At 45.5% G+C, this 27,302-nt stretch overlaps 3 protein-coding genes and 2 long non-coding RNA genes across 14 annotated transcripts in view; 3 read left to right on the forward strand and 2 right to left on the reverse strand.

Annotated features, from left to right (window-relative positions):
* ILDR2 (immunoglobulin like domain containing receptor 2) overlaps positions 1–4,294 on the forward strand; it is a 59,521-nt gene extending 55,227 nt beyond the window's left edge. For 4 of the 9 annotated variants that reach the window (XM_045001996.1, XM_045001994.1, XM_045001999.1 and 1 more), the window contains 2 exons: positions 270–954; positions 2,013–4,294. In XM_045001996.1, coding sequence (XP_044857931.1) covers positions 270–954; positions 2,013–2,048 — 721 coding nt within the window. In that variant the 3' untranslated portion in view covers positions 2,049–4,294. Of the gene's footprint in view, positions 1–269 lie in introns of all 9 variants that reach the window. The other 5 variants (XM_045001995.1, XM_045001992.1, XM_045001997.1 and 2 more) reach the window with 2 other exon arrangements.
* Positions 4,295–6,717: 2,423 nt separating this feature from the next.
* LOC123363385 lies at positions 6,718–9,429 on the forward strand. Its single transcript, XR_006576744.1, has 4 exons — positions 6,718–6,854; positions 7,437–7,534; positions 7,947–8,110; positions 9,334–9,429. It is a non-coding gene; the product is annotated as an uncharacterized LOC123363385 (long non-coding RNA).
* A 2,144-nt stretch (positions 9,430–11,573) lies between these two features.
* On the reverse strand, positions 11,574–13,698 carry LOC123361833 (ruvB-like 2). Its single transcript, XM_045002007.1, has 2 exons — positions 13,447–13,698; positions 11,574–12,998 (listed from the first exon to the last, which is right to left on the reverse strand). Exon 2 carries the CDS (start codon positions 12,703–12,705, stop codon positions 12,457–12,459), a length of 249 nt encoding a protein of 82 aa, XP_044857942.1. The 5' UTR covers positions 12,706–12,998; positions 13,447–13,698; the 3' UTR covers positions 11,574–12,456.
* Positions 13,629–23,143, forward strand: LOC123361834. 2 transcript variants are annotated; one of them, XR_006576242.1, is made up of 4 exons: positions 13,629–13,903; positions 15,281–15,320; positions 18,855–19,051; positions 22,883–23,143. It is a non-coding gene; the product is annotated as an uncharacterized LOC123361834 (long non-coding RNA). The 2 variants fall into 2 exon arrangements; XR_006576241.1 differs by lacking the exon at positions 22,883–23,143 and adding an exon at positions 21,181–21,441 and having other exon boundaries at positions 13,633–13,903.
* A 1,461-nt stretch (positions 23,144–24,604) lies between these two features.
* Positions 24,605–25,662, reverse strand: LOC123353253 (zinc finger protein 436-like). Its single transcript, XM_044994264.1, has 2 exons — positions 25,274–25,662; positions 24,605–25,130 (listed from the first exon to the last, which is right to left on the reverse strand). The coding sequence occupies exons 1-2, from the start codon at positions 25,660–25,662 to the stop codon at positions 24,605–24,607; spliced, it is 915 nt and encodes a 304-aa protein (XP_044850199.1).
* Positions 25,663–27,302: the final 1,640 nt, after the last annotated feature.

The following is a 27,302-nucleotide window of genomic DNA, read 5'->3' on the forward strand; positions in this document are numbered from 1 at the left end:
GTGTCTCTGGTGGAGCAGCCTGTAGGAAGTGCAGCTCAGGCCCTTAAAGGCAATAGCAGGGATTCCCTCCCCAGATGGTCTGTTGGTACAATGTACATAGTTCACTCAAAGCTTGTTGGTGACTGCTCTATTGCAGGCTGGTTCTTGGTTTCCCCATCAGGGCATGTGTGTGCCAACAGGCTTCAGTGCTAGGGAGCTCTTACTTCCTCCTCCCAGCTCCAATGGGTCACACACTGCATCTCACAATTCTGCCCTCCTCTCTCCTGTAGCCAGCAGAGATCGAAATCGGAAATGCTGTCGAGGAAGAACTTCTCTGTGGGCGTGCCGGCCGTCTCCATGGATGAGCTGGCAGCCTTCGCAGAGTCCTACAGCCAGCGCGCCCGCCGGACAGATGGTGGCCAGGAGCCCCGGCGTTTCGAGAGGTCTGAGTCACGAGGGGGACGCGGCGGGTTGGTGCAGCACCAGGACAGCTCCTCGGAGGAGTACTATGGCAAACGCAGGGGGAACCGCGAGCCGCTGACAGACTCGGATCGGGGCTGGTCATACAGCCCGCCCAGGAGACGGGCCCACGATGAGAAGCACCTGCCCAGGCTGGTGAGCCGGACACCTGGAGGAAGTCAGAAGTATGACCACTCCTACCTCAGCAGCGTCCTAGAGAGGAAGTCCCGGAGCTATGAGGAGAGTGGCGAACGCAGTGAGACACCCTCCAAGCTGAGCTCGCAGCCCAGCCAGCGAGGTGGAACGTATTACGCCTGGTCACCGCCGTCCACCTACAAAGCAGGGCAGCAGCAGCAGCAGCAGCAGCAGCAGCAGCCGCCAAAGCAAGAGGAAGGAGAAGACACTCTGCCTCCATACAGCGAGAGGGAGCTGAGCCGAGGCCCTTCGTACAGGACCAGGGAGCAGGCTTACCTCAATGCCTCGGACAAGAAGAGGAAAAAGGAGCCCAAGAAAACAGTGAGGCCGTGTCTGGCGCTCCTGATCCAAATGGGATGAGCGGGGACACCAGGCAGGGGATGCTATCTAGGGTCTGGGGGATCACCAGGCAAGAGATGGAGTTTAGGGTCTTGGTGGAGGAACCCCAGGCAAGGGGTAGAGTGTGAGGGACCTTGCCAGAGATGGTACATGTAGATTTAGGAGATCCTGAGGGTGAGGCAGCTATGGGGAATTTTACGGGATAATGATGGGGAGAGGCAGGGATTGTGATCTTTGCATTTAGTCAATCATCCTGGAGTGGGTGGGGCAGGAAGGGGAGGTTATCTGGGATAGAGCAGTCAGGGTGGAGTGGCTGGGGAGGGGAGGTTATATTTGGGCCTAGGCGGATCAGATCGAGTAGGTGAGGAGGGAAGTTTAGGGGCATAGGAGGATCAGGATGGGGCGAGGGGGAGGGGAGGTTATCAGGGTCAGGGGGAACATGGTAGAGATGAGACATTATCTGGGGCTTAGAGGAACTGCGGGCCATATCCATGGCAACCATGCTAGATGAGGAGTGGGGTATCCATTTTGTGGGCTGGGATGTATTTAGTGGCGAATGCTTGTGTAACAGCCCTAAGAGGAATGGTTTTGGAAAGGTGTGTCTATGTGGAGATGCACTGCTCTGTGTCTGTGTCTGTGTGTGCATGCATGTGCCAAATGCGCTGCTCCTCAAACTGGTTAGTGGGGAGGAGCAAATTCCTGCTCCAGTCTGGTTTGTGGGGGTCACTGAATCTGTTCAAAGGCCTTGGTAGGTCAGGGTGTTGAATGTCCCCTCATCTCCCCTTAGTGGAATACATCCCTCAACTTGGGTAGTGTGATCAATACCCTCTGAACTTAGTTAGTGTGTGTGAGAGAACGGGGGGCCTGCTGCTTAGTGTGGAGCTGCCGGCTGCCCCCTTGGCAGCAGGTGCATTCAGCACTCTCTGGTGAAGCTAATGCCATTCATTCTGTTGTGCAGGCCCCCACCTTGCCCAAGCTGCCTCTTTCTCCTGGTTCCACATGTGATTTTATGTTTACATTTCTTCTTCTCTCTCCCTCAGAATGATTTCCCAACCAGGATGTCCCTTGTGGTTTGATGTTGTCACAGAAGAGTCGTATTGATGGGCTGGGTACCATGAGGTGGCCGTGAGGCTGAGATACAGAGCCCTGAGCAAACAGGTCCCAATGAACCTTTGCAGCCACCAGCCATGGACATTCTCTTTCAATTGTCTGTTTCACCATGGGAGTGGAGGCCATCTGTAGAGGCAGACTCCAACGAATAGCTCTCATCCCACTTGCTGTGGGAGAGTCCTCCAGGAAGATCAATGATGGGGCTCTCTTTGGAACTCTGTTCCACATTGCAAGGCAGCTGTCACCATATTCCATATCCCAAGGGTCCCAAACTGAAAGAGAGGCTGGTTTCTGCCTCTCACCCCAGAATGCCTCATCCCACATTAGGAGAGGCCTGTCTGCATACTGCTTGCTCTCACTGTTTCCCATGGCCTAGACTTGGAAGGAAGTTGTCTTCATGCCTCTCACACTCAGAGCCTTAGGAGGTGGGGACTGCCTCTCACGCTCATTACACCGAGATGTCTCCATGTCTCATCTCTTCCATGCTGGGAGGAGGCCTCATTCTAAGAACTGCAGGTTTCCTCAAGATGGCAAGGTCCCCATCCCCTGAAAGTTCTGAAAGAAAATCTGTAGCAAAAAAATGCTGAGCGTGGCACTATGCTAAGGGCTGAGCAGGGAGAGAAACAAACGTGGGTTAGTTTGTTTGATATTTTTAGTCCTGTTCATTCAGTGATGGGAACTGCGAGTGAGATTTTATGTACTGTTTTAAAAGTGGATCTAAGTAGATTTTATTGTAATGAGAACAGAACATTGTTCTTCTCACTGTTGCTTGTCTCGATACGTGTGCATTTCTTTGAGGCTGAGATATGACTATATAAAGCTTCATTCAGATGGGTAATCTGATCATATGACAAACCCAGCTCGACCTTGTCACTGTTCTGCTTGTGGTGTCAACACACTGCTCTGGACAGTGGGCTTTTTGTTTTAAAGAAACAAGAAGGAGAAAATCTTGGTGTGAGAGAGAAGCCATGGCTCTTCCTTCTTCAAGGATCAGCATTATCCCTTTCTGGTTACCAATCCAGGACATCCAATAGAGAAACAACAGAAACTGAAAAAAAAAAATCTTGGCTGAAACACACACTTAAAAATCACCTCATTCCAGTTACTTCCAGGTCGCCCACTTCCATCTTGACATGATTTTAGTGGCTGATGTCTCAGGAACAGCTGAATTTAGAAATGTGTGCTTCACACCATCTGGAAGCATGACATTTCTGCTTTCAAAGAGTATAATATAGTCATTTCTCACTCTAATTTAATTTCTAACTGCTAAAATCATGTTGGAATTCATGTGGAGGGGAAAAAAAGAGATGGTGATCAGAACATGGTTTTAACTTCCACCTGCCAGGGCTAGAAATTAATGGGCACCTTATATCAGTGGGATGGCCAGCATTCCCCTGTGACATACAGCCTTTCTATTCCAAAAAGTTAATAAAGTGTCTGAAATCTGTTGCTAAGTGCTCTGCAGGATTGGACCTTGCAGCAGTGTGATTCTCTGTCCCTATTTATTAACAGAGCTGCAGTGCTCCATGACTGTTACAAACTTCTCTTTGGATTTGCATTGAACTTGGCACTTTCCTTGCCATATACTGGTAATTACTCAGCACCCTATTTTTGCTCCAGAATGGTGGGGGATAATCCCCAAGAATCTGATGTTGTCACTTGAAGTCATAGTGGGAGATGGGGATTATGGACCATGTGTTAGAGCAGTGGTTCATGACCAGGAGTCCGGGGCCCTGTGGGGGGCCACAAGCAGGTTTCAGGGGGGCCACCAAAATACATCAGAGAGCAGGGCTGGCATTAGACTAACTGGGGCCCGGGGCTGAAGCCCAAGCTCTACCACCTTGGGCTGAAGCCAAAGCCTGAGCAACTTAGCTTTGCGAGGCCCCCTGTGGCGTGGAGCCCTAGGCAGTTGCCCTGCTTGCTACCTCCTAATGCTGGCCCTGGCTTTTAATCTACTGGATATGCAGAAAAAGTTGTGGCACAGGCAGGCTGTGGAGTTTTTAGGGCATATTGGGGGGGGATGGGGGGGCTCAGAAAGAAAAAGGTTGAGAACCCCTAGGTTAGAGGAAGGATCCATTCCCATTCTCCCTCACCACTCTAGTGAGTGTATCTTTGTAAATCCGAGAGAGATTGATCATCTTGTGAGTGCACACCATCCTTCTGGGTTTGTTCTGTGTTACTGTTAGAGAGAATAAATTTAAAGTAATTCATACTCTGCTCCTCATTAGTGTGTGATCCTGGAAAGTCCCAGCATCAAAGCCTCCCAAAGAAGAGCTAAGGAGGTTGAAGGAACTCATCCCATTGTGTCCTTTCTACCTGGCATCCAACAACCCCAGAGACCATTATATGGGGAGATCTGAAAGAGCTCAGTCAGCCAGTACCATAGCAGGAGGGAGGAAAGAGAGGGATTTCAAGTTGTCTTGGAAATCTGTATTTCCCAAAGCATTCTGGAAATGGTAATAGAGTTGTGCCTCCTCCTTAAATCAGTCACTGGTTCATTTGATCAAACCCTCAGGAATCTAACCTATATATTAAAAATAACACACCTCTCACCATATATTTGGATCACTTTTACTCATCTGAGGCTGATGCTTTAGAACATTTGAATCCTGGCTATATAAGGTTGCCATTTAGTTAATGAGGATGAAGTCACAGTTGTGAATGGGATAAATGCAGATTTGTAGACTATTAGATTTAGGATATCCTGGTAACATACTTATATCCTCTCTCTCTGACTCTCCACATGTCTTATATTACACTCAAACTTTAATGACTGGGAAAGAGTTGAAAGTTAAAAAAAAAAAAGTGTTGATGTTTCTGATCAGGATAATTATACCTGGAAATGCACCAGGACTAGAGTCCAGGCACATTTTTTCCCTGGGTGACTGTGACGATGCGGTTCTGGCGGGACCCAACTGAGAGTGCCAAATCAGGACCAATTGCTTAAACAGGGCAGTCACAGCCCTAGGCTGGGGTTTTTCCACCTCTAAGGCAAACCAAACCAGCCAGACAAAAAGGACTTTGGTCTCACCCCACTGGCTAACCACAAGTCACACAAGCAATTTACTTAGACACTCCAGTCTCCCAATATCACCACCAGTGCACTCGTCCTGGGGATAAATGGTTATGAAAACCAACACCCCAATAAAAGGAAAAGGTTCTCTCGATCCCAAAGGACCAAGCCCCAGACCCAGGTCAATATACACATCAGATCTTACCCACAAATCACGCTGTTGCCAATCCTTTAGAATCTAAAATCTAAAGGTTTATTTACAAAGGGAAAAAGGTAGAGATGAGAGGTAGAATTGGTTAAATGGAATCGATTACATACAGTAATGGCAAAGTTCTTAGTTCAGGCTTGCAGCAGTGATGGCATAAACTGCAGGTTCAAATCAAGTCTCTGGAGTACATCCCCCACTGGGATGGGTCAGTCAGTCCTTTGTGCAGAGCTTCAGTTTGTAGCAAAGTCCCTCCAGAGGTAAGAAGCAGGATTGAAGACAAGATGGAGATGAAGCATCAGCCTTATATAGGCTTTTCCAGGTGTAAGAATCTCTTTGTTCTCACTGTGGAAAATCACAGCAAAATGGAGTCTGCAGTCACATGGACAAGTCTCTGCATACCTTGCTGAGTCACAAGGCGTGTCTGCCTTCTCTCCATGGGTCAATTGTGTAGCTGATGGTCCTTAATGGGCCATCAAGCAGGCTAGGCAGAGCTAACACCAGCTTGTCTGGGAGGCTTCCCCCAGAAGCACAGCACAAACTTGAAATACAGACAGCATAGAGCCAACATTCATAACTTCAACTAAAAATGATACAGACATACAGACAGCATAATTATAACCAGCAACCCATAATCTGGTTTTAGACACCTTAGATGACCCCCTTTATCTAAGATTTGGTGCCACTGCAGGACCTTGGTTGCAACCCATGTTCTATATGGTCCCAATTTATATCAATAACGTCACAGTGACACACACAACATTCCAGTCTCAGAAAAGGACCACACTCCCCAAAGCCACATCAGGACACTGCACAGTCCATGCTGTTCCACTCTTAATCTATAATCTCCCAGTTCCTAAATAATTCACACACACCCGCCTGGCTGTTTAATATTCTCTGTATGCAAATGAAATGCTATACACTTGGTGACTGAGACAAGCTGTAGACTGGATTATTTCTCAAATAGGGAGGGGGATCTCTGCAGCAGCCCCAAACAGAACAGTTCATAAGATGGATGGGGGAAAGGGAACTGTGGTTTCTATAGCTACAAGAATCCATTGTCCCATAAACTGAAAAGCAGCACCAGCAGTGCTATTCTAGCCCATGGGTTGATATAGTGCTGGGAAGATTCACTTGTCATTGTTTCAGATGAGGAAAAATGGCAAGTGTTTATCCACTTAATCTGTCAGAACATCTGTAGAGTGATCAGCACTGTAAAATAAACCAACCTAAGTATTCCACTTAATCTGGGAGTGACCAGGATCTAAAATTCTATATTCTCTATTGATCAATTTTATAGCTGGCTGTAGCAGGGTGGTCACCCACTCCTGCCTTAAAAGGCTTAAAACAGCTCGGGGAGAGGGCAGTGGCAGGGAGAGAAAAGCGGGGCTGATTGAGGAAAGCAGCCTCAGCTGGGGGCCACACCACAATCAGGCCAAGGCTGGCTTAATGAGGGCCCAGCTGGCCCTTATAAGAGGGCTGGGGCCAGAAACCAGAGACAGACTCTCTCTAGGTATGAGAGGGAGGGATCTGGCTTCAGGGAGCTGAGAGAAGGTACCTAGAGTGGAGCAGGGCTCGGGGAAGGCCAAGGGAGCTGGGGAGCTCTGGGCTGGAAAACCCCCCAGGCTGTGGCCTAGTGGAAGGCCAATTAGGTACTGGTGTTGCAGGGGGCAACCTATGGGTAGGCAGAGGCAGCAGGTCCAATCCTCTCCCCCACCCCCTGCTGCCTATGATGAGTGGCTTACACTGCAGTCTGCCTCAGTGAGTGGGGGCTAGATGGTGACTGTCAGCCCATGACTAAGGCAAGGTGGGGATAGAGGGTTGGGGGTTCCCCTGGGTGGGGAGACCCTGAGACTGTGGGGGTATTGCCAGGGGGCAGCACCCCAAAGAGAAGGGGCACCAGGTCCTGGGAGGGACACGGAGGCCAGCAGCAGTGGGACACTAGCCTGCAGAGGGCACTCCAGAGGCTAGAAATGCTAATTCCCTGAGATGACCAGCCGCAGTGGTGAGTCACGCACTGTGACACTGGCATAAAATTAAGATCCTTTCCCTGCAGGCTGTCAATATCTGAGTCACACCAAGGACATGGATATTTTATAATCACAACATGAAATGTAACCTCCCCCTCCTTTCTAGATTATTTGGGAGCAGGCAACACTCACCTGTGTGCCCAGGTGCCTGATGATGTCAACAGTAAAGGAGATCTTGAGCATCCCAGTGGTGATACTGGACAGGTGGGAATCCTCTATCCACCCTCCTGCTGCAGTCATTTTACTTGTAAAGGAAATTAATCTTGGAGGTGCCTCCGCCTGGCTAGGCCCTGTACACACCAAGGGTGTGCCTTGGGAGCTTCTAGGAGTAACCCTGAGCTAATCTATGCTCAGAGTCTAACTCCAAAGTACCAATTTTAAATAATATACATCCAATATGCACTTAGATTAGAGTTAACAAACCTTTACTCAACAATTTAGAAACACATGATGTAACACACTGAGAATGAAAATGCCACAACCACTTTAAATCAGCAGGGGGCACTTCAATAAATCAGTTAACTGCCGTTTACAGCAGTAAATGAAATTTCACCAATTGACATTTATGCTGGCACCATTTCCCCACCCCCTGAGTGTGTGCTCCTCTGAATTTCAGAGTTCTAGACGCTTGCATGGGCGTACTGGCTGTCAAAGCTGAGGACAGCACTCTGTTGGTCCAGCAAAGTAGTCCAGCCACAGCAACATGGGGAGAGCAATTCTAACTTGGGATCATTTCAAGCTGCACAACCCCTCGGAAGATCCCAGCTGTTATAGCCAGAGGTCAGTAACCCCAGATCTTGGTTAGACAATATGACCACTTCATATCTTCTCAGACTCAGAGAAACCCCTTAAAGTCTCTTTGCTGCCTCCCTTCCCCTGCAAGCACTTTCCCGAACAACAAAGGTGGTGGTTACCCAGACTGCCGTCACTCAAGGCCAACCTCAGCCAGTTCCGGGCACTGGACTGTTGCTGTGAAGCCCAGCAGTTGCCTCCGTGAGCCTCCCTGCTTGATCAAAGAGCCAGCGGCTCCTGGGTTGGACAGAGCTCCACAGAGCAATCGCAGCTCCCTTGACCAGCATCCCAGCTCCTCACCAAAACAGAGCCCAGTGCATGCTCCCCCTGCATCCCCTGGAAACAGAAGTCTCTCTCTTTTGCCAATGGAAGTTGTAGTCTCCAAGGCTGGCTTGCACTACTCAGGGCCTTCTTGACTGGAACACTCCCACTTAAGCTCAGAGGCCCCTCTAGAGAAGCATCACTATGTTGACAAGCTAAGACAAGAGACACAATAAAAGAATACTTTTAAAATGTTTCAACTTTTAGAGCAGCAGCTGGATCAACCGTAGACGGTCAGTCCACTTGTTCTGACAGAGATGTGGTCTAGGCTGCTGAGGGAGACTGATGGAATGAGAGAATATACTTTAGCTAGCAATGAAAATGACTTCTCAGTGATCTTCAGCATTTCTCTGCTATACATTGTAAACCTGTCCAGGGATGATTTATGAGTAACCTCTCTGACAACTGAAATTGAAAACTAACAGATCAAGCATTTGAATATCTACAAACTTTGGGAAACAATTGTGAGTGTCTCCTGAAAGATGGAGGGGCAGATTGTGGCAGGTCCCATGCTGGCATTGTAACTGAGGGAGAAGGACTGACACTTTAAAATAAACCTCCTGTCCCTTGATAATCTGTGTTGAGGCCAATCATGTCCGTTAGTTCAAGGGCCAGACAACCCAGTGCCACGGCTCCACTCCCCCTTCTGTATCAGTCAGCGGAACCATGGTGCATCCTTTTAAAAGGTATCAGAGCTCCCACTCCGACCTGTGCTTCCCCAGTGACCCAAGGAATTCTGGCTGTGAATCAGCCAAATGCCTCTGGGGACACCTGCTGGCATGGGCTATGTCCACAGCCCCTGCTTAATGTTCACACGGAGCCCTGGTGGTGCTTTGTAGAGGCCTATTTTGTTTATATTTCACTTTCCTTTTCCAACCAATATATTGTAGATTTGAGAAAATCTTGATCCCCACCCCTAAAGCAACTGAAGAAATACAGACTGGATCCAACTTCTGCCCCATGCTGGACAAGGGCACCACCACAAGACCAACAGTCAGTTATATTTAAAGTAGTGGAATTTCCCATTGCTTGAACTTGTAGGACAGGTGATACCAAGGCTGAGCTGAGTTGTTCAATTTTCAAAAGCTGCATTAGCTTTATGAGTTTCCCAGACACCACGATGGGCTGGGGTTCGTTCCTGAATGGAGGTGTGTTAGAACTTAAGAACTAGCCCATTAGTGCTTGTCCTGGACTACTTGAATCAATGGAGAGGGTAGTGTGACCCTTCCAGGGGCAGCTCTAGCTTTTTTGCCACCCCAAGCATGGCAGGCAGGCTTCCTTCGGCGGCTTGCCTGCGGGAGGTTCCCGGTCCTGCGGATTCGTCGTACCCTCCGCTGAATTGCCGCCGAATCCGTGGGACTGGTGGACCTCCCGCAGGCAAGCTGCTGAAGGCTGCCTGACTGCTGCCCTCGCAGGGACCAGCAGGGCGCCCCTTGCGGCTTGCTGTCCCAGGCATGCGCTTGGAGCGCTGGTGCCTGGAGCTGCTGCTGGACCCTTCCTTTTATTATTTTCTACCCCTCTTCAAATATTTTCCCTAATAAGGGTCCAATCATGCTAGAACTGAGCACTCTCAATTCCCACTGATTTCAATTGGCGTTGATGTCACTCAGTATTAGGCTGAAAATATTTGGCACTTTCTTCCATCCATTTGGCCTTCCATGCTCAAAATTTCTACTTTTGTCAGTTGGAGTCTGGGGTACTCTCAGTAGCTCACAGGATCAAACCCTTGATCAGTAGTAGGTCAAACCCAGCACCACAACAAAATTTAACCCAGCCTATTACTAAAAGAAAGAGTAAAATTAGTTTCAAGATTTTTCTGGGGGAAGCTGGTGATATCAGTAGGTTGCTAAGTCACAAATAGAATGATAAAGGGATGGCAGGAGTTGAGTCACTGCAATGGGGATCTGGACTTAACTCATCCCTTCTGGGGGGACATTTTTCAAGAACTTTGAGCAAAAGCTCTTTGGTCACTAAGGTTTAGGGGAGTTAGATACAAACACACACATGCTTTCCCCACTGGGTATGTGACCAGACAATGAAAGTTTGTACAAATGGTGTAATGCTTATATTTGATATCCTGCTGGAGAGTTTTGCTAGGTGAAATTTCCTTGAAGCTGGAATTCTCCCTTTCTAGCTTGCTCCTGCAGTTCCAGCTGGTTCTAGACGAATTAATTTTTTATGCGTCAAACTCAGTGGGGACTATTTTTCTAGCACCCCTTTGAACTCTAAAAACTTTTTTCTCCAAGGAGACACAGCTTAGTTTCTGGGCTATCAAAATCAAACCATCTGACAAGTGGTGACTATTGATATTTTCAAATAAAATACTGTCAATTTTGTTATTTTTAAATCTACCAATAAAGTGTATTTACCCTACATATGTTACGCTGAAAATTTATGAAGGGGAAAACCAAACACATAGCATGAAGATTATCTTCCTGAGAAACAACCACCTGGAATGCCTACAAGATTTCATGGATGACATTCTGCTCTGTGCCTCTAAGAGGTGCAGCACAGAACTCATAGCTCAGGAGGAGGCAGGGGGCTAAAGTGATTTTAAGCCACTTTTGAATCCTCCCAATTCTGGATTGCTCCATGGGGTCAGAGAGGCCCCTGGTATAATTTATACAGCCAGGGGTCTGTGGAAATTACAGCAGCCATCCTGTTGCTCCAGATTTCAGAGGTGTATGTACCGCAGAATTCAATTAAGCTAATTGCAACCATATTATGTGCATTCAGCCACCATGAATTAATAAAATAGAACACCACATAGTTAAGGGTTAATTTGAACAAGCAGGGCTTTGGGAAGCAAGGTCAAATGCTAGCTGCATGCCTGTTGTTTCTGCTAATCAGAATAGGAGGAGGGGAGAAAAGAGTCAACAAATTGAGACTGAAAGAAAATAGGTGGATTGAAACCTTGAGTTTTGGGTGCCTTTGATATAGAAGCTTTTATGACTAAGATTGTTAGGAATGTTTGTTGCTAAGTAGTTTATTGAAGTTAGGAGAAGTGATGACCCGGTAGGGGTCACTGTGAGCTATGTGTTTCATAAAAGTTAGTTACAAAAGACTAGGTAATAGAGTGTACTTTGGAGCAGTTCTCTAAAGCTATCCTGAGAAACTTTTTCCTGACACCATACTCCCCGGTGGTGAAGCAACCGGCCATCATGAACCTGCTGTAAATTACTCAATACCATCTCAGATTCTAGGTAATTATGTGGGATGTTCTAAACCTATTACTTATGTCTGTGTGTGCTTGAGTCCAATAAATTGTAGTTTTAACTCACTTGTGTTAATCTCCCATCAGAGGGAATTGCTGCATTCCCATTGATTTATTCCTGACACCACCTGGAGTGAAACAGTTAAGTTACCACTGCTTTGGGTTCTGAAAACCCTGGGTAACAATCCCAGCAGGCTACAGCATGACCCGGAATCTCTACAGTGCTGAATCCCCACTCCTGGTAGGCCAGGACGTCTGAGTGAGGCTTTGAAGGACATATTTATGGCTGACTCCTGCAGTCGCTGGGCCAGGAGAATCTTCTCTCAGATGGATATGGGGTTTTTAGTGCCCCTTACCACTGTTCTGGTTCTTTTACCTTGTAGTAAACAATAGAATGGGGGTGAAGAGTTCAGCCCCTGAGCCCATAAATCTCATGCACCACTCTCTCTCAAATGTCCCTCATTCTGGGGGACAGCTCAAAGTTCCCTACATTCCACACACATCTTATGTTCTCTCCTCTTTATTATTTAAAATGACTGGCATCAGAAATAAAGGATCATGAAGTTGAGGTTATAGAAAGTGTTGCTGACATTAAGTGAATCAGTCCCATATTCTTTCAAGTTTCCTGCATAAATAATTGTGTGACCGTCATTATAGGCCTTTGTTATGCTTGGTGGCCCATTTTGGGGCATTGACAGGTTTTTTTATTTTTTTTATTTTTCCAAAATGTTTATTTTACAAAATCAGAAACCAAGGAAAGGGCTGGATTCGGCGGCAAGGGGGCAGCAGAGAGGCGGGATCACAATGTGTCCATGGTGTCTCCCTTGAGCTCATTGAAGAGGAAGGCGTCCTGGTACTCCTTCATGTACTGGGTGGAGCGGGACTTGTCCAGGAACAGGGAATACACCCGCTTGATGTCCTCCACCTGCACCTCCGTGCCCTTCCTCTTGCGGCACACCAGGCTGGCAGCGGTGATGAGCTGCATGGCGTAGCGCAGGGAGGTCTCCAGCTCAATGCGGGTCAGCACCGTGTAGGTGTCTTCATTCATCTCCACGTCCTCCTCCTCACACCTGATCTTGAGGATCTGCTTGGTCTCCTTGTCGCTGTAGGGCGTGGTGGAGATGATCAGCAGCTGGTCCAGCAGGTCGATGGGGATCCCATGGGGGCTCTGGTAGCTGGTGCCGCGGATCCTGAGAGGTTGAGAGGCATTCACCTACATCACTCCTCTACTGTTCTAGCCTTTTGTTCAAGCTCTTCTTTGGCTCCTGTCTTCTCACTCCCCTCTTTTCTTTGCTATCCTTAGTTAAACCTTCAATCTTTCACTTAAGGGAACACTGTCAGCTTAGATTTGGCCCCAAAACAGTTAAAAAAATAGGAAAGTTTCCATTAATACTTTAAAAATCCATGCAGAACATGGTTTTGAAACATACAAGCATTCCCCAGCACCATTTGCAACCCTAGTCTTGTTGTACTATGAACCTTGAAGTGAAAATAACTAAAAACAAAAAAGGAAATTAACTTCATAGATTTTCATCACCCACACAGAAATATATTAAAAAGAAACCCAATGGCATATGCCATGGAAAGCAACTAGAGTCTAAGGTGTTATTAGTAACAGAGCAGGTAATGGGTTTAAAAGGATGAACTTTAAATTAACAGGTTCCTTTTAAAACTACAGTTGGGGGTCTAAAAAAGCAACTCTTCAGGAGACTTCATGTTTATTGTCTCTCAACAATTTTAGATCAAATTGGCCCACTTTGTAAGTAAAAAATTGTTTCCCCCTAGCTACCACATCTGCAAACTCTTCATGCAGTCTGAAAGTCAACCATCACTTCCTTTCCCCATCATAAAGATCCTGCAGGCCAAATCAGGCCCTTAACAGTCAAGCTAGCTCATTATCTCCCATTTATACACTTAGTCACAGCTGTGCAATCCAATCAGCTCCAAATTATCTCCTCCCTCACACCTGTATAGACCAATGGGCTTCAAATTGGGCCCTCAGTTACACCTATACAACTACATTGTTCTTAGGAGGGACTCACGCTTCAAACAAGCCACCATAGTGCAATAGTGAATGCAGAGTATGGGCTGGGGCTTTAAAGGGATGTTAGGGTGAGATCCACAAATGGACAGTGCTGAGTGTTGTGATGCCTAACTTTTAGTTTCCTAGAAAATCACAGCAACAACACTGGGATCTATAAAGCCTGAGTTAGGCACTGAGGTTCCCTGTGCAGTGAATGAGAGAGGTAGGTGCCTTACAATGCAATCCACAAAGCCAGCATGCTAGGAGGGGAGTCCCCTAAGCTAGCTAATGGGAGATGCCAATGAGAGAGGTGTGTGCTAAGCCCCAACCCTCTCCTGAAGATAGGTGCCTAAGCCTAAATCCAGGCTGCAGTGTGGTGCTCATGTCTGCTAAAAATCCACCAATGGGGAGAAGATAGACATTTGGCCACCTAAGGTGTATGCAGGGCCTGAAACAAAATGGCTAGGGGTGGAATGAAAGAAGGAGAAAGAGGAGCTTCCCTTATAACCTTTAGCCTCACATACTCATGCACAATGTGGGAGAGACCCAGTTCAAGGCCCCCCCTCCTCCTGATGGGGAGAAGGGATTTGAATAGGGATCAGCCACCTGTTAGCTCAGCACCCTAACCACTAGGATTATAGAGTTATTCTAACTTTTGCTTTGGCTCAGTTAATATTTATGTATTCCCTTGCTTAATTAACAGGGAACAACTTCGATAAGAGAGGTTGAGGAAGCCCCCATTAGAATAGTCCACAGCCTAGTGATTGGGGTACTCACCTCAGGACTGACTGAGGCCTGTTCAAACCCCTTCTCCCCCTCAGGAAGAGGAAGGGACTTGAACCAAGCTCTCCCTAAGCCTGGGTGAGGCCCCTCCCCTGGCTGTTTTGTGTGGACTAGCCTGAAGGGGTCAATCCCATAGGGTATACCCAGCGGCTGCCTACTGGATCTGCCCCCCTGTGACTTAGACAGTCAAATGCCTATCTAATATCTTTCCCAGCTTGTTAATCACTCTGGGGCGTAGGTGGGAGATGGCGTCTGGGTGCCTATCACAAGGCATTAGTGCACATGCTGAGGCAGGAGATAGGTGCCTGGAGTGATGCTGCAGTGTACATCCCCAGAGGGAAAAAAATTAGGCACCAAGTGAGATTAGGCACCTACAGGCTTAGGCAGCAGCCAGGCTGCTGTTCTGTGGACCACAGTGATCTCTAAAAATAGGCCTTCAGTGCCTAAGTACTTTTGTGGATTGCAGTCTGTGTGCCCAACTGCTAGTGATTCCCATAAGCCCCTTTGAAAATCCAGTCATGGTACATAATCCCCTTGTTGTTGTAGTCACGGGTTATGCATTGCTCATGTACATGGCAATCTTTTTTTCTCCCAGTATGCCAGGAACGAGTTGTTCTGTTTAACTGCACTCAGCTTTTGTTACTGCTCCTGTGATCTTCTCTGCACACTGAGGTTATTTTCAAAAGAAAAAAAAAGAAATAATAATGCCAAAGATAATGGGGAAAAATAACAGAACGTTTATTATTTTTTTAATATCTGGTGTTTTTTTCTCTACACCCTTCTCATCCAACGTTATCCATTTGTCAACATTTTAAAGCAGGAAAAGCGAATGCCAATGTGCCCTGATTATCCTGTAGGTAAGTAATTGTTTCCCTTTCTCTCAAGAATCCAAGTAACTTTGCTTTAGTCTACCCATAGGGCATATTTGCTCATTTTTTGTAGGCCTGCAGACTTCTTTTGCACTGGTTTTATTGGTGCAAATTAGGGCTGTTGAATAATTGCAGTTAATTCATGCGATTAGTTAAAAAAATAATCATGATTAAAAAAAGTATGGCAATTAATCACAGTTTTAATTGTACTGTTAAACAATAGAATACCAATTGAAATTATTAAATATTTTGGATGTTTGTCTACAATTTCAAGTATATTGTATTCTGTGTGGTAATTGAAATCAAAGTGTATATTACTTTTTATTACAAATATTTTCACTGTAAAAATGATAAACAAAAGAAAGTGTTTTTCAATTCACCTCATACAAGTACTGTAATGCAATCTTTGTTGTAAAAGTGCAACTTACAAATGTAGATTTTTTTGCTACATATCTGCACTCAAAAACAAAACAATGTAAAACTTAGAGCCTATAAGTCCACTCAGTCCTACTTCTTGTTCAGCTAATTGCTAAGACAAACAAGTTTGTTTACATTTACAGGAGATAATGCTGCCCTCTTCTTATTTACAATGTCACCAGAAAGTGAGAACAGGCATTTGCCTGGCACTTTTGTAGCTGGCGTCGCAAGGTATTTATGTGCCAGATATGCTAAACATTTATATGCCCCTTCATGCTTTGGTCACCATTCCAGAGGGCAGCATTATCTCCTGCAAATGTAACCAAACTTGTTTGTTTGAGCGATTGGCTGAACAAGAAGTAGGACTGAGTGGACTTGCAGCTATTAAAATTTTACATTATTTTATTTTTGAATGCAGTTCTTTTTTTACATAATTCTACATTTGTAAGTTCAACTTTCATGATAAAGAGATTGCACTACAGTACTTGTATTCGGGGAATTGAAAAACACTTTCTTTTGGGTTTTTTTTTGCAGTGCAAATACTTGTAATAAAAAATAAATAAAAAGTGAGCACTGTACACTTTGTATTCTGTGTTGTAACTGAAATCAATATATTGAAAATGTAGAAAACATCCAAAATATTTAAATAAATGGTATTCTATTATTGTTTAACAGTGCAATTAATCACAATTAATTTTTTTAATCGTGTGATTAATTGCGATTACTTTTTTTAATTGCTTGACAGCCCTTTTGCTGTCAAGCGATTTTATTTTATTTTGCTTTTATTTTGCTTGTTTGAAACTCTTGCACCCTCCCTTCTCCCTAACAGTCTGGATTCATTTTGTTCTTTCTCATAACCAATTGTATTAATTTCACCCCCCACATGTTTTAAATTAATGGTGAGAAACCACAGAATGTTCGGAACTTGATTTGACAAGCAGCTACATGTGTGGATGCATATCCACTGAGAGGCAGCATTATCCACAGATTAGATCCAGAGTCAAGAGAACTGTGTTCAGTTCCCAGTTTTGCCATACATTTGCTGTGGGACCTTGGGCAAGTCACATCATCTCTCTGGCCTGGGCTACACTGGTGGGGGGTGTGTGTGTGTGTGTGCTAAGATACACAACTTCAGCTACGTGAATAGGGTAGCTGAAGTCAAAGTATCTTAGTTCGACTTACCTGGCCGTCCTCACGGCAGCGAGTCAACCGCCGCGGCTCCCCCGTCGACTCCTCTTACTCCTCCTGCCGAGGTGGAGTACAGGCGTCGATTCGGGGATCGATTTATCGCATCTAGATAAAATCGATCCCCGATACATCGAACATTACCCGTCGATCCGGCGGATAGTATAGATGTACCCTCTGTTTCTGTTTTCCCAATGACAATGTGGGAATAGTATATACTGATCTGTCCCACGAGGAAATTGTAAGGCTTAGATAATGTTTGTAAAGTGCTGATGGGCCCAAACCAAAACCTCAGATTTGTCTTTCTTGGACTTTGGGAAAAGTCAAATCTTGATCCAAACTTCATTTCTGTCCCCATTTTCCATCATGAGCTGAACCAAAAGCCTAGCTCTAAACTTTAGAAAAGTTGGATCCAGATCCAGATTTTGTGGTTGGGGACCATCTGTATGCTCTCAATCTACTGGATCTACAAACATAGGGTGGAAATCTCATGAGAACAAGCTCACCCTTCTGAGCTATGCACTGCTTCCTAGTGTTGGCCAGACCCTCTCCTGGAGATTTTCAGCACTCTTATTTCCATTCCCAGCCTAACCCAGCAAGCACAAAGGCAGCAGCAAAAAAAAAAAAAAAATTTTTTTAAAAAGCCTGGATTTTTTAAACGTGAAAAGATATCTGAGGTTTTTCATGATTTAGGCAAAGGAGCTCCTTGATTTAAACAGGTTTGCCTGACTCTGCTTTATATGCTTCACACAAGGTGGCATCACAGCATTTCCAGACATGGTATAGGAGAAGAGATCATGAAATTTCTTTTCTCTCTGTGTGACCTTGAACATCCCATGTTTCTGTAATCTAGTGTTGGGATGAAGCGCCATCTGGTGGCTCTCATAGACCTTTGCATTAACCTCTTCATAGGTAAGGTTACAACCAAGCACCACTTTAGCCCTTCAGGTGTTTTGGCTTGAAAACTGCCACATTTACTCTGAAGGCAAAGAAGAAAGTTTCTGCAGAGTCTGAACACAATTAATAGGTAATTAAAAATACTGTGATTTGAAATTCTGACTTTTGTCTGTTTCTTCGACTTCCATTATCTTGAAAAGAAAAATCCTCCTGTTTTCAAAGTAGTACCATGTCTCATTGCCCATTAGACTGTTTGATGAAAAGTTTAATTACATTGAGTATCTTTTGTGATTACCAGATTTAAATTAGTTCCGTTTGAAAATATTTGCAAAGTGTTTAATGTACCCTTTTTTCTCCAGCAAAACCATGCACCACCACAAAGTCTGATGAGGGGTTTTTCAAGAGTAGAAGTAGTAAAAGGTTATACTACTGCTCAGGCAATTCATTTCAGAGGGTAAAGGTTTAGACTATTATGAATTAAAGTAGAAATGGGAATTACACCTGCATTTCAAAGCCTTCAAAGTCCAGGCATGTTCAGATGATCCAAGGTTTTGGTTCAGCCCATTGTAAAGATGAGGGTTATTTGCAAAATTCAGATCCAGATCTCATTTTGGATTCAGAGTTCTTGGATATACAGGTACAGGCTCTTGGTTCAAGCTCATCTCTAAATTGGAAAAATAAAAATGTCTCCCAAAAAATGTTGTCAGGGAACATTAAGTCTTGGTCATTAGCTTAACTCTATTTTTTTTTCTTTTTAGTTACATGCCAGACTTGTTTTCATCGCCCCTGCCCTGTAGCAGGTGTCAGTTATTTGCATTTTCTAACTAACTATAACATATTAGCTGCAAGCAGTAGATTATTCAGTGGTTTTCTCACTGAATACATACGGCAGGGTAAAGGTAGCACTAATCAAATGTGTAGTTTTACTAAAGATCCAGCTGAACATTTCATTTATTTGACTCCTTGAAGTTCAATGTTTCTTGACAAAATCCCAGGTTACCATTTTATCTGCATCCAATCCAGCAGATGGGCCTGATCCTGCTTTTACTGAAGTCAGCATTTTTATCAAGGACGTGGAGTAGGATTGGACCGTAAATCTGGGATCTGTTGGCATACCCCGTGCGGACTCTTCACTTGGGGTGAGATACCATTCAAAGATGCTAGCGCTGGATAGCCATCAGTATGGAGATGCAGTAGCCTGTTCAGTGCGCTAAAAAAAGGTGAGACTTGTTTTCTGTTGGAATACTAGTTTTGCACACCTCCCCGCCAATTCCCAATGTTGTTTCTGCTTCAAATGGAGCATGTTTGGCCTGTTGCTAGGGAACAATATATAGTTCACATTTTGGGGTGGGGGGGACGTGGAAGAGGGGAAATCATTGCTGAGCTATGGGACTCAAAGAACCTCTTTGCCTTGGATTTTCAAGAGGATAAGGGAGTTAGGTGTTCAGGTGCCAGTGAATTTCAGTGGGATTTGAGCTCCTAGTCCCTTAGTGTCTAATGAAAATCCCAGGCTTTGTGCTTATTTTATCTGGGATATCACATCAAAGGTCTCAACCATTTATCACCAATGCTTTGTACTTCTATACAAGGATAACAAAGTATTATTGTTAATAAATGTATCCTTATTAATTACAAATCAGAAGTTGTTCTCTGTATGTATCCTGACATTTCAAAAAACAATATCCTTCTCAGAGCAGAGAGGGAGTTTAACACCCTCCCCAAGTTTTTCAAGGGGAATAAGAGGCAGTTTGGAGGGACAGTTAGAAGTTGTCCCTTCTCTCCAGACCTCCAAGAATCAGTGCCTAGGAATGCTGTTTCTTGAAAGAGAAAGGTCTTTGTTGTCCAGATTGCTACGATGCTCTTTATGGTCTTGTGTTTCTAGCTTCTAACAACCTTAGTCTTAGTACATGAATGTAAACAATGGAGGGGTTTGGGAGGGGGGGTTAGTCTCCCGATAACAAATAAGTTATGGATTGCATTAATAAACACTGAATTTGGAACAGAAGCTTGTTTATTTCACTTAATTATCAGTGGACAAACCACCATAGTACAAAACTGCTCATTAAACCTATAGTCAATAGCTGTTATTTTATTATTGTTTAACTCTGCCTCCCTAAATTAAAAAAATGGTCTATGCTCTTGTAGGAAGATTTAGGCCAGAGTAATTAGGTTCTAGGAATACATTCTTATGCTCAGATCCTCCAGAAATGTATGCACATGCTTAACTTGACTCCTGGGACTATGCACAGTAGTCAATTGAAAACATGCATAAATGTTTGCAGGATTGAGGCCCTGGGCTTGATGTTTTTGAAGTGCCAAACATCCACAGTTCCAGATGAAACCACTGGCAGGTCTGGGTGCTCAAAACCACTGAAAATTTAGCTCTACTTACATATAAATATATTTATTTTCACCATTTTTGATGTTATGTGATTTAGCCTAGTCCTTGTAAACAGCTGTAAAATAAATGCTTGTGCAGCAGGATCTTTATAAGCCAGAAGCTCCAGACAGCCTATCATCCTGATTTAGTACAGCTTCCTAATCAAGAGAGAGTACCATTTTGTACTTGCAGTGATTGTCCAGCTTGTGTCAAACCTGTTGGCTTACTCAAGAATTAGGAGTTAAGTTGAGCTGCCAATGACAAGTGGCTTAAAAGGAGTTAAATTGCAACTGAGCTAGAGAAGTGTAAGGCCACAACATTTCTATCAGAAGCCTGAAGACAACTAACTTTGAAGAATGTTTAAAAAGGCCAGGGCAGGGATGCCTGTTAAGGCAGTTTGTGTTGTTAAACCAACAGCAGAGGTCTTTGGAGGGGAAACACAGTCCAGCCCCTGAGCATCAGAGGGGCATGAAATCCTTATACTCTAGAAGAATCACTTCATCACCTGCAAGCAGCCAATTAAGCAGCAGTCACTGCCAGCTCAGTTTAATTGGGTTCCCTGTTAAACATCCCAATTAAGATAAATTCAAGATTAGGATTGTCCCAATTAATGGGAGTAACAAAAAGAAACATGGTCAAAATATTGGGTACACTGTGTGTCTCTTAATGAGAGAGGGCAGCTGTTAAGCACTTTTGTGGGGGAGGGATAGCTCAGTGGTTTGAGCATTGGCCTGCTAAACCCAGCATTGTGAGTTCTACCTTTGAGGGGGCTACTTAGGGATCTGGGGCAAAATCAGTACTTGGTTCTGCTAGTGAAGGCAGGGGGCTGGACTCAATGACCTTTCAGGATCCCTTCCAGTTTTATGAGATAGGTATATCTCCATATATAATGAGAGAGTGGAGGAGAATGGAAAAAAAAACCCACTGCTGTTTATTAAGAGCTAAATTCAAATTGCTGGCTTTTTCCAGGTCTCCACCCACAGAGCTCTGTACCAGGACACTGAGCACAACATACACATCCAAGGAAACACAAGATAGCAGCACTGCATCATGAGAACTGGCATCAGCTCACTAATAATCTCAAGAGAAGAATGTTGTCATAATAAACATGTGATAAGAGATTGCACTTTCTTTCCTGGCTCCACTCACTTTGCCCTGGCCAGCATTACAATGGGTATATTTATATCAGGAGTTAGTATCCACAGTCTCCAAGTACTTACTGTTACAGCTGTAGCCAGCTCTCAGGAATGGTTAATCTTTTGGTCTGCATCATATATTGTACATCATGCTCCTTCCCCTCCTCTGAAATTGCAGGTTTCACTAAAGATAAAAAAAAAAAGTACCACAAACAATAAAATAAATATGGCCACAATTTTTCTTCTGTAACTGTAGTCTGGCTGGAGGCTGATGTGCTGAGTTCTGGTCATTAACACAGTACAGGCTAGATTCACAAATTACTTACGTTTCAGAGTGGTAGCCATGTTAGTCTGTATCAGCAAAAACAACGAGGAGTCCTTGTGGCACCTTAGAAACTAACAAATAAATTTGTTTGTCTCTAAGGTGCCACACGGACTCCTTGTTGTTTTTACAAAATACTTAGGTGCCTCACTGCTTCTTTAGGCACCTCAGGTCAATATTAAGGCATTAGTAGCACCCTCAGAACTGCCATTGAGCTACCATCCTATCCTTTAGGCACCTATGTTTGTGCCAGTGGCGTGTGCAAAGCCACCTAAGTCCTGGTGCTGCTCCATAGCTCATGAGCTGCTTTGAGCCATAGCTCAGGATTCTCAAACGAGGCATCCCCCTACCTGTTTTACCACTGGGGCGGACCCAGGAAGCTTTCTCAGAACTCATCTACTGCATTGGGCATCACACAAAAGACAACCTGGAGTGAGAGACAGAGAGAGCTGGTGTATGTGTCTAGAAGAGGCAGTGGTTAGGGCATGTACCTGGGATTCTGGGGAGCTGTATTCAAATCCTGGCTCTGCCTGATTTGGAGCAGGGACTTGAACACAGCTCTCCCAGGCAGGGCCGACTCCAGCGTTTTTGCCGCTCCAAGCGGCAAGGGAAAAAAAAGAAAAAGCCGCCATCGGCGGCACTTCAGCGGCAGCTCTACCGCCGCCACTTTATTTTTCAGTGGCAATTCGGCAGCGGGTCCTTTCCTCCGAGAGGGACTGAGGGACCCGCTGCTGAAGAACCGGAGGTGCTGCCCCTTTCTGTTGGCTGCCCCAAGCACCTGTTTGGTGCCCTGTGGCCAATCAGTCCAGAGTGCTCTCTGATGTTTTTCGTGTAGCTGGTGCATTAGTAGAGTCTCTCTCTGGTGTGCACTCACTGGTGGCTGATGAGGATGGAGCTGATGATGAACCTTTTCCTGCACGGGTACATTTATAGGGTTTCTCTCCCATGGAGCTGGCTCTACTCCCAGGTCAGTAGTCGAATCACTAGGGTAGTAGGTACTTTAGACTGGATACAAATAATGAATGTAGGAAACCTGGGTTCAAGTCCCTGCTCCACGTCTACTTCAATCCCATCATTGCACCAGCCCTTCAGTCACCCCAGACACTTGCAGGGTAGACATGAATCTCTAATGCAAAAATGCTTCTGTGGGGGGCTCCTTCCTCTACCATAGAGAAGCAAAAGAAGGCACAATCCCAATTATTTTCCTTTGCAGGTCACCTGTAGAGGAGTTTCCCTAAGTGCCTCACCTTGGGGTCCCAATCCTGGCTGCAGAAGCAAGAGGAAGACAGTCGTGTGTAGCCCACCAAAAATGGAGCAACAGGGTCTGACGTATCCTCAAATGCACACACTGCTTGTCATTTGCACTTCTATTCTCCCCTGCCCTGCCTCTACCCACGCTGTTCCCTCTGCCCAGGGAGAGCGACTTCTGGCATTGAGCAAAGTTCTTAGGCTTTCATTAAAAAAATAAAAGTAATCAGCCCTGAGGGGACTGCAGGGCTAATCAGCAGTGCCTTCCACACAGGATGCAAATGAGTGTCCATAATAATACCTTGTCCACAGCACCTTCCGTCTGAGGAGCTCAAAAGTGCTTTACAAAAAATGAATTAATCTGCACAACACACTGAGAAGTAGGTCGATATTAACCCCGTTTAACAGATGGGGAAACTGAGACCCAGAGTTGAAGTGAGCTTCCCAAGGCCACATAGCAAATCAGTGTCAGTTCCTAGCTCCCAAGTCTGTGTTTTAACCACTGGGCCATGCTGTATCTCTAGGGAGGTCTAGAAAGACTATACTTAAATGCAGCTTCTGTAAAGCAAGGACTGGCTGTGTAAATGGTCATTTAAGGAAAAGGCTTCAGTGGGAGTTGTGCTCAATATAAAGCTTCCAACAGTTTCCCTGGAGGATTCTTTCATGTGGTGGCGTCTTCTTGAGCCATGCTCTGAAATTGACTTGCTAACACAGCAATCACAAAGAAGTGGATGGGGATGAGAAACTGTGCACAATGAGATCTTGGGAGTGTGAAGGACTCTTTGGACAGGTAAGGGGCTTCAGGGAGCTTGACCTGATCTAGCAGAGTACAGGAACTAGGCTGAACAGGCTGCCTGATCAATGACTGGTGCAGCGTGATAGAGGAGCAGAGGGCAGTGTGCTCTGTGGAGGCTATTACACTGGTGCTTGCTGCCAGCACTTGCACTGTATTGATGGAGACTGGCACAGTGGCAGATGCCATGGCATTAGCCTTGCTCAGGCCAAGTGCAATCCAAATGTCTGTGTGAACTGTTGGGAGGAATTTTGTTTGTGAAGGCATGGTGTGCTACAGGAGCACTGGGGGATCCAAAGAGGGGCAAGGATGCCAAATTTCTATAGGGTAGACAAAGCTCAAGCAGGCAGGATCTTCTGATAAACCCAGAGTCCTCCTTTGAAAGCTTGGTGTTAAGTCCTGGGTCAAGTGCAGGGAACACATTTCTATGTCAGGTTAAGCACTGAGACTTGGAAGCACATTTATCAAAGCAGACGTTTTCAAAAGCATTCTCTTCTAATACTGGATGCCTAACCTGTGGTTTCAGAGGTGCTGAGCTCCTGCAGCTCCCATTGACTTGCAGTTGTTAAGGGTCTGGCACCTCTGAAAATCATCTTCTGGGTGTCTCGAGCTGGGCACTCAAAATCCAAAGTAATTTGGGGAAATCTGGGTCTACACATCTCAGCGGCATGATGTGACTCCGTTTAATCTCATCCCTCCCCACAGTCTCCAAATGATCACTCCCACCACTGCCTGCCTCCCACCCACCAGCTCATTGATTCCTGACTAGTTCATCTCCTTTTCACACACACCCTTACTTCACTGCCCAGCACTGCCCCCGTACCCCGAGTCCCGCAAGGCCCTGTGCCCAGCGGCCGATTGCTATGTGGCATACAGTCTCTGGTGCTTTCTGAACTATAGCTGGTATTGGAAGCTCTCCCTGCACTGGGTGCACCGGAAGGGTTTCTCTCCCTGGTGGATGCTTTGGTGGCTGCGAAGGGTGGCGTTCTGACTGAATGCCTTCCCACACTTGGCACAGCTATAAGGCTTCTCCCCAGCGTGGCTCCTCTGGTGACTGTGAAGGTTTGAGCACTGGATGAAGTGCCGCCCGCAGTCAGCGCACTGGTAGGGTCTCTCCCCAGTATGGGTTCTCTGATGCTTGACGAGGTGCAAGCTCATCCCAAAGCTTTTCCCACAGACGGTGCAGGGGTAGGATCTCTCCCCTGTGTGGGTCCTGCAGTGCTGGAGAAGGTTGGAGATGCGGCTGAAGCCCTTCCCGCAGTCCGGACATTTGTAGGGTCTCTCTTCCATGTGGGTGATCTGGTGTCTAACCAGGGTCGAGGTCTGAGCGAAGGTTTCCCCGCACTCGACACACTGGTAGGGCATCTTCTCTGCCCTGTGGCCAATCAGTCCAGAGTGCTCTCTGATGTTTTTCGTGTAGCTGGTGCATTGGTAGAGTCTCTCTCTGGTGTGCACTCACTGGTGGGTGATGAGGATGGAGCTGACGATGAACCTTTTCCTGCACGGGTACATTTATAGAGTTTCTCTCCCATGTGAGTCCTCTGGTGTTTGACCAGATCCAACCTCTGCCGGAAACATTTCCCACACTCAGGACACTGATAAGGCTTCTCTCCTGTGTGGATCTGCTGATGTTTCACCAGGTTTGAGCTCTGGTTGAAGCTCTTCCTGCACTGAGTGCATTTATAGGGCCTCTCCCCAGTGTGGGTCTTCTGATGTTTAATAAGGTCTGTGCCCCGGCCAGAGCTCTTCCCACGCTCCGTACAGTTATCGGGTCTCCCCCACACATGGATTCTCTGGCAGTTAATAAGGTTGGAGTGGATGCTGAAGCTCTTCCCGCACTCCATGCATTTGTAGGGTCTCTCACCCGTGTGAGTTCTCTGATGCAGAACAAGCTCAGCACTCTGGAGGAAGCTCTTCCCACTCTCAGCACATATGTAAGGTCTGTCCCCCATGTGGGTTCTCTGATGCTGGATAAGTTGTGAGCCCCAAGTGAAGCTTTTCCCGCACTCAGTACAGGTGTTTGGTTTCTCTCATCTGGGTTCTGCCCTGGACAGTGAAGCCTTTGGGTCTCCTGCAGTGTTTGGGAGATATTGTGTCTTGTCTCTTCTCTCCAGAGTTTTTCTGCTCTCTTTCTGACCTGTGCTGACCCAGACAGTTTCTTCCCTGGTCAGGACTCAGGGAAACATTCCTGTTAAAGCTTCCCAATAACAACCCAAGTGATCTCTCAGAGCCTTCCTGCTGAGGATTTTGCACCTCTCATCATTTGCACTCATCATCCCATCATCTGCTGGAAAGAGGGAAAATTCAGACATGATTCATGTCCTTTATTTGACAGAATGAAAACTTTGGGAAGGGAAATTGCAAAGGGATGAGAGTTGTTGGTTTTTTTTATTTGTAAAAAGTGTTGATAAGCTTGAAAATCAGGATATGAATCCCACAAAACTCTTTCCCAGAGGCAGAAACAAGGACTTGGTGGGTGCATTTTCCAAAGATCTGCTCTGCCTTTGCTAATTCACTCCCCATATGAAATTAACAGGATCACTCATACAGCAGTAGCACTAACTCATTGTCTTTTTTTTTATTACGTGTAGAACAGATTACCAAGAGATGTGGTGGATTCTCTATTACTTAGATTCTATAAATTGAGGTTGGAAATCTTTCTAAGAGAGATGCTTCAATTAAATCACAAGTCACTGGGCTAGATGCAAAAACTGGGTGAAATTCTATTGCCTGCTTTATACTACAGGATCAGACTACAGGATCATAATGGCCCCTGCTAGCCTTACAATTGAGGAATCTAGGAGAGATGTAAATGTTTAACTTATTCCTCACCTGTGCATGAGGGTTGGATATTTGGGACACACTGCTCTTCCCCCGTTCCATCTGAGATTAAAAGTCCATCTTCGGAATAGGAAATCCTGCTAACAGAAAGCAATAAGAAAGTATGGCGGTTAGTTAAATGTTTAGTATAATGATAGTTGCATGATTTGAAACCCCAAGGGGAGACTAGAGAGGGGAAGTAGCCAGTTCCTGGGTCCACTCAGAGCAATCAAAGGCTCCTTCTCCTCACAGCTCTTCAGAAGCCCCTCATCTGTTTGTCTCCTACCATCATCTTCCCTTCACTGATCTGGTCACAATGGCACCCCTGGATCCAGGGAGGTATTTATATTGTGGAATTCATGGTCCTGTTTGAACACTAACAAATATACGGTTTAAGTATCAGCGATCCTCTTATTCTCCCCCTGTTATACCAATATAATAAAAACCAGCAGGAGCTTATTAAGAGGGATAAGGCAAAGATGCCACATTTATTGTAAATATAATAGTAAAGCAAAAGATAAAAGCAAACAACATTGTTTTACTACTTATTTCTATCACTACTTATTTCTTATACATACACACACACACACACACATATATATATATATTCATTCACACAATCATTCATTCAGGTTCTGTATAGGTGTTATATTTACCAGCCTAGACCTTGCTCATGCCAAGTTACTGGCCAGGTATCTTGGTCATGAGGATGGAGCCGAGTCTGTGTCAGATGCACCTGATGCTCCTGGAGGCTGGCAGCAGAACCATAGAC

The sequence above is a fragment of the Mauremys mutica genome, chromosome 1 (genome assembly GCF_020497125.1).
Source record: "Mauremys mutica isolate MM-2020 ecotype Southern chromosome 1, ASM2049712v1, whole genome shotgun sequence".
Taxonomy (NCBI): domain Eukaryota; kingdom Metazoa; phylum Chordata; order Testudines; family Geoemydidae; genus Mauremys; species Mauremys mutica.